Source organism: Anas platyrhynchos, chromosome Z, assembly GCF_047663525.1.
Source record: "Anas platyrhynchos isolate ZD024472 breed Pekin duck chromosome Z, IASCAAS_PekinDuck_T2T, whole genome shotgun sequence".
Lineage (NCBI taxonomy): Eukaryota > Metazoa > Chordata > Aves > Anseriformes > Anatidae > Anas > Anas platyrhynchos.
In genome coordinates, this window is record NC_092621.1 from 85,237,416 (window position 1) to 85,249,599 (window position 12,184).

Consider the following 12,184-nt stretch of genomic DNA (forward strand, 5'->3'; position numbering starts at 1 on the left):
ATCTCACTCATATATATTATGCTTTGATGTGATATTAAAAATTTAATGTGTGGCCAGTACATCTCTGCTCAACATGGACAATGTCCACTGTTTGCCTAGCTACTCTCTATGCCCTTTTTCGTACACACAGACTTTCAATTAACTGTCTCCTAACAACACAAAACCTTGGAAGAAAGACTCTGCTTAAGACAAATATTTGATTTTTTTATTATTATTTTAAACACACTAAAGTGATAAACTTTATTTCTCTTTCTATATTGAAAAAAAAAAAGATGCTATTGATCAGCCAAATATATGATGACCAAAGAGAGAAAAATCGCTAAAAGACAGCTCTAAACTTACAAAAGAAATGTGGCAAGATAACAAGAGGAAACAGCTTCTTTAAAATTTCCCACTTCTATACAAAATTTATGAAAGCACTGACGAGTTTCCCAGAAGAGACCAGTTGCTGTCTTTGCAAGATGCAGTGCCTCTGAGCTGGGCTGTGCCCTGCCTACGCCGTTCTCCCCACAGTTTCACTACAGTCCCACCATGCAACTTTAGCACATTTGGGAAACAGTTCGGCACAGGTGAAACCTGGAGGAAGAGATTTTCTATCTGAACCACTTCAAGATCACCGTTGTCATCAAGACTGGGACATCATTCCTGTGATGGGACACAGGGAGAGAGGTGCTGTACTTCAGATACGCAGAGTGCCAAAGTGCTGAGTGGAAACTGGGGGACCGGCAATACATCTTCTGATGAAATCCCCTCCATGCCAGCCTTTGCATAACGAGGGGCGCACGTCTGAGGGGAAAAAATATCTCGTGGCTGCACCCATACAGACCAAAGAGAAAAAAAGGCGGGGAAAAGGGAGAGCTCCTACTCAGCAAGGCTGGCTTTTTATTTAACTCCTGAATTTTTATTTTCATGTATGTTCAAAACTGGGAGCAGTCAAGAGGAAAAAATGGGGTGGTAGAGCCCAGAAAGGCATTGCAATGCCCAAAGTACTTCTCTACCCCTCTCTTTCAGGATGCCCTCTGTCTGCTGTGGCAAGGAAAGGAGACATCAAGGGCTGCAGCATCTCAGGGCTCAAAGGGGCAAGGGACAGGCTCTTGAACAAACACTTCATGCAGGGAGGTCCAGTAAGAACAGCTATCATCTCCAAGGAACTATTTCTCCTTCCCAGCCAGATGCCCTATGTTATGGCTAAGCACTGGTTCTCTGCAGCCTGTTTTTTAACCTCTTTACATTTTGCCATTATTAAAAGGTGTTATTAACAAGCAAAATTATTTTCAGCCAGAGCTCTCCTTCCAAGTAGCACCTGACTCCCTCAAAGGGGGCTCTTTCCCCATCTCTGCCTGTGTTTTACACAGCAGCCAGCATGGATGGGAAGTACCAGGGGTGAGTACTTCTCTGCAGCACACAAGGCATGCCCCCTGGGATCCAGGGGGCCTGTTCCTACGCAACCAAAGAGCCTTTCCATGGCTTTTCTTGAAGACCAACAGCTAAGTCCCAAGCCTGAGGAACAGCAGAACTAAAGGCCAGCACATTATCTTACCAAGTAGCAAGAGTACAGCCCGGAGGACAGAGCTGAAACCCACTCCAGACCCCAGCAGGCACTATCCCCTACACCCGCACCCGCAAGCAGGGATCCGAGCCCCAGTCCTGCACAGCACAGCACACTGTGGGCTGCAGTTGCCTCTGCAACACAGAGCATCACAGGCCCTAGCGTAAATTATTGAGCACGAGGGGATGTGTTCCCTTAAGAAAGGTGGGGTGAAGAGAGAAACCTCTGCACAGCTTAACCTCCCACAGCCTCTGAACTGCACAGGGGGTCACGGGTGCACCAGTACTCCCAGCTGCTGTCCCTCCGCCACCCTTCCTGCTGTGAACCCGTCGCCCTTTCCATTTGGTAGTAGTATTGATCTGCTGGCAGCAATGGGCTGGATAATTAGCCAGGAATTAGGGTTTCTATTACAGCCAGGAGGCTGCTCCAGCTGATTTATCACCTGAATAATTTACTGTGATTGAAAGGAAATTAAAATGAACTCCATTTGACAACTGTGCACTTTTATGGGCTTCAGTGAAGACTCAAAAGCCAAATTAATAGCCTGGTGTTGCTTAATAGTCTACTGAGAGTAAATATGGGAAGGTTTTTCCTCTCCTGACATGCTTTCTTAGGCTGGATTTTAGAGGTTTGTTTTTGTTGGGGTTTTTTTGTATTTTTTCCCCTCCCACCAATAAAGCCATGGCCTGCATCAGAAGTTGTTTTGGCTGACAGAGGTGTAGCTGTAAAAATCACAGACCTGCTTTTCCAACCTGCAATTTGCTCCACATTTCCTCTTGTACCACCTGCCCTCATCCACCACTCCCCACAGGCAGGAGGGACCCGGGGCTCAGAGAAAGGTGCTGAGGAGGTGGCACCAGCACCTGCACCGCCACAGTGCCCTGGCACCACACGGCAGCATCACTGCGGCCACCAGCAGAGATGGGGGGCTCAAGGGGTCAGAAGCACAGGGGGCATCTCGGCCACACACAGAGGACTTGCCTGCATGCTCTTCCCAGATGACTGCATTTACATAGTCAAACCCTTGCTGCAGGTGGCAGATCAGGAAAAGATTTGACCCTGAACATGAAGATATAGCCATGAATTAGTTCCATAATTTTCACTGTTACAGGGCAGCATGAAGTTTTGGGAAGATATAAATAAATGATAGTTCTACTTTTCTCTTTACAACCCTCAGAGTAATTTAGGGAGATCCTCAGCAGCCACTGTCCACCCAGAGATAGTGTCATAGGAAAAAACATACTAATCATATTTCAGAGACCAGGAGCAAATATATGGTCCTACGGTTCATTCCTTCCTTCTGATTCTCTACTGCCTGCACTTTTAGAGTAAGTGAGTCACAATAAAAACTAATGTAAGTCTACAAAAAGCCTTCATTCCTGTCTTTATCTTGGACCTCCCCTATTATTGATGGAGATCAAAACCGAATATTGTAAGAAGGACTGTACATCTCCTCCCTCCTCAGCAGTGGTACCACAGTGGACACCCGAGCCAACACAGCTCCTTTAACAGAAAGTCTAATCTCCTCTTTGGAAGATGGCTTACACTTGCCTTTAAAACGTAACACCTGAAGGTTTCCAAAAGGATTTACACCCCTCTTTTGGTCAGTTTGGAGAGTTACTTTATTAAAACACTTCTGCAACAGAGGGCAATCGGTATCTTACTGTGCACTTGCTTTGTTTGTTTGTTTGTTTTTACTTTGTCCAACTTTCTGGTATTTTTTTTTTCAGGTGTATTAAATATCCAACTTTCATCTGCCTGTACTTATCTCCAGATCCAGACTGCATCTCATGATTGCATATATTATTATATGTTTATCTGATTCCTGAATCTGTTCCTACCTAAACCCAGAATATCCATGTTTTATCCAGGAAATAATAAAGGAAGGGATATCCAGTTTAGTTCTGGTTAAAAGTAACATGAAAGCATCAGGAAAGGCCAGGGAATTATCTGCTATTAGCAGCAAGTAGCTCTCCTTTAAGTCAGTGACCTACATAGTGCTGAATCTGGTCACATCATGTTATGCCTCATTATGGTCCTGATCTAAAGTCTATTGAAGTCAATAGAAATATTCCTCTTGGCTTCAATGAGTATTCGATTGGACCTGTGTGTGAAGCTGAAAACACAAGAGAATCCATTTCTGCTGTGGACAGAAACTCAGCAAAGACTCTTTATTCTGAGGAAATTAATGAACTGCTGCTCTTGTTGAACTGATTCTGCTGTATATACTCTACATGCTGCTGTAACACACCACAGTTCTCCCCTGCAGAGGTGTTAATCCAGTTCTCATGCCTACCAAAACCACATCAGTCTGTGAGTCTTGCGCTTGCCTCTTGCCCACCTTGACACGACTTTCCTGCACCCTCTTTAACCCCTCATGCCTCAGGTGATACCAGCAGCTTTCTCCCAGGTCTTGATTCTCCACAAACACCTTTTAGCAATGCTTTCATTGGCGAATATATTTGAGTCAACTGTTCACACATGTGTTGTAGAAACGTTTGTGCCTGGATCTGGTAAGGTCTCCCTCCTGGTGGGTGACAGACTCTTGAAGGAGAACCTCAAGGGTGGCAGGGTCACAGGACATTGAGTCCTCCATGTTTCTCCTAGGGCTCCAGCATGACAACACACAACGATAAAGCAGGAACAACTCCACTGCAGGGCAACGCAGGGGGTGCCAGCCCTGCTCTGAGCACTGTCCGGCATCACCAGGCCCCCTGCCAGTGCTGGGCACGTGGATGTTTGCTGTACAGCCCTCTGGGGAGCACGCAGGGACTGCAGATGATGTCACAGCCCAAGTCAGCCCAAGTGAAGGGTGGAGAGCATCCTCAGCTTCTCGGACAGGAACAGCTGGTGGTGGACAGTCAGCCATGTGCCTAAACAAACCTGTGTTTGATGAGTGTAACCTGCACTTTCAGTTTCATGAACCTGAACAGTCCTCATGGACTAGGCACAGAAATGTATGCTATGCAGTGCAGCAACTCTATGCGCAGGATGGACACGAGATGAGTGCAAGCTCTAAATAAAAAATGCAGTCCATGCAACAACCACTAACTGTTGGTTTTTTTTTTTCCTATGACAAGGGACAGACTGGAGTACCAGGGCCCAACACAGGTGTAGCACAGTTACCAGGACAGGCAGGCAAAAGCCAGTCCTTGTGTCCATAAAGCTCTGCTCCACAGGAAGTCTTGAAGATACACTAGTAATGCAAACAGACTTATCTGTTGGCCATCAGGACAGCACTTCAGAGTCAACACACCAGGGAGCATCAGGACCCATCCCCAAACCCAAAAGTCATGAAAAGCACAGGAAGAGTAACCAGTCCAGGTAGTAGATGCTGTGAATGTTCTCCTTCTCTGAGACATGACGATTATGTGACATTGAAGCCATAGCCTTTGTCCCAGCTGATGAATGACCTGTATGGTGCTTGTGGTGGTTATCACTCATGAGCAGAATGACAGTACAATGGTGGTGCTGCAAACACACACCTATGTACAGCTCAAAATCAGTTCCCAGAAATACGTGAAAGTGGTTTTCTTGTCAACATTTGCAGACAGTGCAAATCGATCATGGGCTGTTCACAGAAAATGAGATGAGTACAAAAGAGGATAAATGTAATGGAAAGGCATTCATTTTATACATGAACTAATGTGCATGGCAGAGTTCTGTTAGGGCAAAGCAAAGCCAGAGTGCTTTATCCCCTGTCTCTATCCCCTCATTACTCCCCAGAAATACATAGACACAAAAGGACTGAGTTTGCACATCCAGCCCTCAGTCTCAGACTTCCCATCTTACAACTTCTTGATGTCACCAGAATAGCATTCGCCTGTCATTAAATGTTCTGGCAATGCACATACAGGTATTACATACCAGTGTTGCAGAATGCACACATACAACTGAATCACCAGGACATTAGGTTTCAAAACAAGGCACGTAACGCCTTACTTCTGCCCCTTGATGCATACAGTCTGACACAAACTTTAATTAGATGAACAAATCGTGGGATCCCTGCCTCACCCAATGCATACAACAGATACTGTTTCTGAGTAAGGTACTGTCTAACATCTTATTTTCCTGTCATTGTCCAGTGGTTGTCTTCTCTCTCAGCATGGTATTAGCCCTTACTCAGAGACAAGTATTCATTCCCCATGGTCTTCTCTATAGCAGTCATGTTTTACAGTAGATATGAAAACTCGGATAATGCCTGTCAAGTGAGCGCACAACTTGTTTTCAGCTGAGAGTCAACTTGCAGGTCTCCATTTAATGTGGCTGAACTGAGGAACAAAGACATTAAAGATGGAGGAGTAAAGGAAAGAGACTGGAATCACTCATGTAAAGGGCTTGGTAATGGTGAGCAAAGACTCAGACTTAGGCCATGAAAACATCTACCCACATGAGTGGCAATGTACTCTTTCCAACAGACAAGACAAGTTTTTTTCCAAAACATCCAGAAAAGGCATCAGGAGAAATTCAGGACCCAATCTTCAGCTGAGGACAGAACATGCTCAGGCTTCAAATGCTTAGCGATGCAGAAGCAACCTTGTCCACCCCATGCCACTACTCACCCTGACCAAGTGACTGTGCCCAGATTACAAGCAAAGAAGAATTAGGAAGGAGCAGCAAAACAGGGACAAAAAGGGTACTTCCTTGCCTCACAAGCCATGAGTCTTCTGGTAGAACACCTGGAGCCCTCCTTAGCTGACTAGCACAGGGACATTAAGAAGTTTTTTGTGACTAAATAAAATTAGCAATATTCTGCTTGCCCCTACTGGACTATATTTCTAATATAGCAGACAAGTAATGGATCACCAGCTCCTCTTACACATCTTGTCTATATGGGGAGGAGCATCTTTTCGTTATTTTCATCTACAGAAATGGGTAAGAACTCCCTATATCCATTGCTGCCTGAGCTCCTAATGCACTGCCTTCTGAGTTCAGCCACGTTCTCAACTGCCAGGTTCTGGATGCATATCTTAGTCTACTACAATAATTAGCTGTGTTAATTACAATTCTGTTTTTCCTAGTCACATGATTAATTTTTTCAACCTGATCTCATGAAAGGTCTCTACGCCCATCGTCATGGGGCTGGAACTAGATAATCTTAAAGGAACTGAAAGGACCTAGAAGGTCCATTTCAACCCAATGATTCAATATGATTCAATATTTTCTTTCTAATTGCTTTCTTTAGCATCACTAATTGATCTGGACAGCTTCTCCACTTTTCTTGTTTCATGACATGTTTGCTTTATTACAAAAGAGGTAAAACATGACTGCTAACTAAAGCAGTGATCGTATCACATCCTTGTGAATCAGGCATTCATATAAATTACATGTGTTCATGCTGAAAATGTTGTATGCCACCAAAAAGAAAAACCCATCCCAAACAAATGTCAGCTCTTACCCATGGCCCAGCCTTCCAAAAGCAAATGAGAATGCTCCAACCTATATTAAAGCAAACAACTAGCAAACTCCATTTGTAGTTAAACTAGAAAAAAAAAAAAATCATGGAATCACAGTATCATTTAGGCTGGAAAAGACCTCATCAATTCAAGGCAGTTCTGCTAAGCCCATTTCACACATCATGATTTTTTTTTCTTAGAAATATCATTTCTCAGCATCTGTTTGACTTCTCAGACTGTGAAGTACCCTTTTTAACAAATTAATGGGCATATCTCCACTCTCAATGCTCTGCACAGACACTCTAGTTGCAGCTTCTTACATGGATCCAGGGAGATCCTTGCTCCACCAACAGCTGAAAATCACGAATGTGACAATCAGGAAACTTTAGCAATATCCTCGTTTAATTCTTCTATTCCTTCTGTTAAACCAATAAGACATTATCTATTTCTGCTCATTGCTGGACTCTGTCCCATAAGCTACAGTTCTGGATAACTCAGAAACTTTAGATTACTGAAAGCTAAAAAAGGATCTTCTTCCATCACCACTCTCTTTCACATGATTTTTTTTTCCACATATAGAAGTTAAATAAGGATGAATGTAACACCATACAGCTTTTAAGTGACCGATATTGAACAGGCTTACTGTAGGAGTTGGCTCAGTGCCTGTCCTCTCCATTATCACTGGTGTTAGGGATGGGATAACCACCATCTAGTGGTATGCAAAGGCCATTTCACCTTCAAGAGACGCTTGGCTTTCCTAACAAGTCATGTTTTCTTTGTTTGTTTGTTTGTTTTTGTTTGTTTGTTTTTGGATTTCTGTTTGTTGGTGGTGGTGGTGTTTTTTTGTCTTTTTTTTTTTTTTAATTCAAATTGATTTCAGCATCTTCCTCATTCAAAAAGATAAACCATGTAAACTACAGAACCTTCAAAACTGGTGAAAAATGAATGACTATGAATGAAGTAAGAAATGACACATAGGAGCTTAAGGGCACAGGGAATTTCTGCTCTACCATTGACTTTCAGCAAAAGGAATTATTTTTTCCAAAAACATTGGACCAGTACATACTCCTTAATACTGAAGCCATGATGGTAGTAAACTACTGTGTTCCTGATAATCTCCAGTGGCCTTCAAATGTTTATATTCCTACAATGGAAATCACTGTTTGTTTACAATTTAAGGTATTCATGCACCTTGCTAAAAATCAGATTTAATATTAACAACAGAGATTAACAATGACTAATTACAACACTAAGTATATAAAAAGTAGCTGACTAGATCCAAATTGAAGCTGACAGCAATACTTTCATTTCTACATCCCATGACTGCAGCTAAATTTAAGGCTGAGGTCTAGAAACCAAAAGCACATAGATAGAAACAGCTAATCAATTTTTGCATGTGCTTCTGTATTGTGTCTGCTAAAATGGAACTTCGCCCCAAAATTAGTGCCAAGCCCTTCTGAAATGCACTGCTAATCTGTAGATGCAATAAATTTACCTTCACATATTAATTGTGTACTTCTCTCAGCAAATGGCTAACTACATGCTTAAAAAGCCATTTCTGGATACAAAAATCGAATTTGTGTGTACAGTCAAGCTAACTCGGAACCAAAATTAGGCATAGAGTTTTGCAAGCCTATTCCTTATTATCTGCATAGCCTGGGTTTGATCCAACAAAAGTATCAGAAGCTGTGAAGCTCTTTATGCCCTCATTTGATGTAACTGGCCCAGATTGGGTGTAATTTCATACCCAAACACTTGCTCATGTTTACATAACAAGTGTTTTCTGTCATTTTTTAATAGTCTTGGCTGAAGAGCTTGATACAACACCTGTTTCTCCATGTTTTTCTACTGCAACTCTGAGAAATAACTGTTTGTTGATTTCCACCAAGGAGGACTCTCATCAGAAAGCATATCTGGAAAAACGTTGAGTGTTTGGAACAGTACCTGCTCTGGTTTGATGGGCTCAGTTGTTGTGAAAATGTCAGAATAATGTTGCCTCTCGAAGACTCGATCCAACACTTCTAACTGCTGCTGGGTGAAAAGGTCTCCTCGCATCTGTTTCCGAAGAAAGTCTCTACCCGGGAGAGAATGGCCATTTGGTACTGGAGATTCCTGAATACCTTTCAAAGAGGACAAAGAAGACAGAAGAATAAATAGACATTGCAATGATGAGACCTACAGAGGAGTGTCCATTTAACCCATTAAATTGATGTGGGTACAGTATATTGACACAATAAAGAATCTTTGAGAGGAGGATACAAGCAAGACACACATTGCTAGAAGATGTACTGATCAGTTCTTCACTACAGCCAACTCTCAATGCAATTTGACATCAGTGATTTCACATATAATTTGAAGGCAAGACAAAGGCTTGTGGTCAGATCTTTTCTCACAGCACTTTTACGACAGTATTTGTGAACCAGTAATGGTTTAGATGCCAGAGGACATACCTACAACATATGATGCTAGAGCCACAGTCAGTTTGGATCATCTCCAACCGATCTGCTTTGCATACTCACTCTCTATATCCCTTTCCTGTGATGCCTGCAAGTCTTCCTGAGCTCTGTCCTATGTGAAGGTCTGAGCTACAGTGTACATATGCCAAGAAACAGGGACCCTTAATCCATAACCACATTCAGCTTGCAGTAACTGGCCAGTCAGCTTCCCAAACACAGACAGTAATAGCACCATACTAAAATGTGATGTCACTGGGATGCAGAGTTGCCACCACAACAGCCTGAGCAAGGCCTGATCTGATGCACTCTTCCCAGCTCACAATACCAATTTATATTTCTGTATTTTTTTGTATTTCATCAATAGCATGAAGAAAGCCTGGGTTTCAAGGCATATTTTTTCTCTATCTCTCCCCCTCCTTTCAGCAGGTTGGAAGTGACTGCCCATATCTCAAAAGCCATGAGACAAGTTAGAAAAATGTTTGGTCTGAAAAAACTCTTGCAATATGGGGCTTGCTTCAGTTTGCTTTGTTTGCATATTCACAGAGATTTTCTACTTTTCCTTCACCTGTCAATGCTAGAAATATATCTTTTATGTTCTGAAAGCTGAGGTCTGCAGTATTCCCAGGACTCCAGGAGGTGGAACTCCAAGAATAATAGTAAACATCAGATTTCCTCTCCAGATGGCAATACCACACTACACAGAGGAAGGAAAGATTTAAAAAATAAGTTCTTACTGCCCAGATTTGTCTGCAGAACCAGCGCTCAAAGCTTCTCAGGTGGCTTCTGCATCAAAATTTTTGAAGGCAAGTATTAAAGGACATCTGTGCTAAGAGACCTCACTGCTGCAGACACCAGTTTTGTCTCCGTATGTGTGCTGGCGATCGGTAACATGATCAATGTCCAGTGGACAAGATTTTTTCAAAAAGGACTATTGATTTGGATGGATTTTTCAGAAAACATTGTGCACCAGATTCAGAAAACAATGCTCCTTTAAGACAGGTCTCTGAAACTATGGGACCAACAGATGGAACTACTTTTTAAAACCTAGGTTAATCTCTGTAAATTTTCTTACACTCAACAGGCATTTGATGTAAGCATGTTATTATAGAAACATCCTCCTAAGTTTTAGTTTGGTTGTTCAGGCAACAACAATGTTGTATTTACCTGCTTAGATGAAGTCAGGCAACTTACAACTTGAATAGACAATGCTGGCTTTTATAAAGTGCCAGGATCGGTTTATTACATGCAGAAAAAATCTGAACCTGTCTTCTGAATAAAAAGTCAAAATGTGTAAAAAGGTATGAAAAATATGAGCAGATACAAGAGAGCAGTCTATCTTTAAATTTGTTTTTTTTTGTTTGTTTGTTTTTGTTTTTTCCTTTAGTATTCTAAATCAAATAATATCTAATTGACATAGTGCTGGGTTTGGTCAACCATTGCTTATGAAATTAAAATTGTGGTTGCTAGCTGCATGGTAGCAAAAGGCTGGGGGGAACATTATCTCTGAACACAACAGCGCTGGCTTCAAATTTCAGGTTAAAATACTGTTATTCTAAAGTTGGCATCAAAGTTAAAGGTTTTTACAGTTTTGGTTCAAAGTGGGTGAAGAAAGAGAGCAAAATGATCCTAGATACGGGACAACCTGGGAACTTAATATCCCAGAATCCTAGAATCCGAATATCCTGAGTTGGAAGGGACCCACAACAATCATTGGACTCAACTCCTGTCTCACCAGAGGCCCAAAGGACCAGAGGACCCGTCTCTTGTCCCCCAGCCTACATACATCTAGGGCTGCCCCATCCCAGGTGCAGAATCTGGTACTTGTTAAACTTTATGTTGTTGGTGATTGCTTGCCCACTCCTCTAATTTGTCAAGATCTCTCTGCAAGGCCTCTCTACCCTCAAGGGCGTCAACAGTTCCTCCCAGTTTAGTGTCACCTGCAAACTTACTTACTGTACCTTCAAGTCCTGTATCTAAGTCATTTATGTATTTATGAAAATATTAAAGGCAACTGACCCTAAAATGGTCAGAACCCCATCTGAAACCGGCTGCCAGCCTGATGTAACCACACAGTTATGATAACCCTTTAAGCTTAACCCATCAGCCAATTGTTCACCCACCATATTACGCTTTTATATAACTGCATTCTGGTCTTTTTGTCCAGAAAGATACTGCGAGAAACAGTATCAAAGCTTTTGCTGAAATCCAGAAAGATTACATAACAACATACCAGAGAAAACTGCATGCAAGCCCATGAATGATGTGCCTCACTGACACAACACTGGCCCATTGGAAAGGGATGAAAAAAATGACAAGGTAGTGGTAGAGCTTCATAAGGTTTTGAAATTCAAGATCAGGGTCTGTTATGCTGCTGGGAGTGCAGTGTAAAGAGCAAGCCACAGAGGGCTGCCCCCCACTACACTGTCAGGACACCTGTGTGTGTCAAGGTCTCCACATGCCATCCCAAGGGCCTGAGGAAGGATCAGTCTTTGAGGCATGCTTCCCAACACAGCCTGCTGTTGCTGAAGTGAAGGAGCAATGTGTTTGCTGTCAGGGAGACACCTGGGCAGAAATGAGTCAGGGCTGAAACTCTGAGGAGAGCGGGTCTCTGTGCTGAAGATTATGCATTTTTGTCAGAGGAGCTTGGCAACGGCCCTTCACTCACCCTCTTTACTGCTCTCTCGCTGTATCCCATCAGCAAAGGGAAGAGTTTGTTCTTTTTCACTATGTTTCCTAAACTCTGACTAATTGCAGGTAGCGACTGGATTTCACTTCACAGGTAA

General features: G+C 42.6%; 1 protein-coding gene across 5 annotated transcripts in view; it reads right to left on the minus strand.

Moving 5' to 3' along the window:
- The window catches only part of PAX5 (paired box 5), a 134,909-nt gene that overhangs the window by 80,726 nt on the left and 41,999 nt on the right, over positions 1-12,184 (minus strand). For 2 of the 5 annotated variants that reach the window (XM_072031352.1, XM_038171000.2), the window contains exon 6: positions 8,890-9,065. In XM_072031352.1, the coding sequence (XP_071887453.1) occupies positions 8,890-9,065 (176 nt within the window). Of the gene's footprint in view, positions 1-4,208; positions 5,121-6,947; positions 6,989-7,046; positions 7,299-8,889; positions 9,066-12,184 lie in introns of those variants that run through there. The other 3 variants (XM_072031355.1, XM_072031353.1, XM_072031354.1) reach the window with 3 other exon arrangements.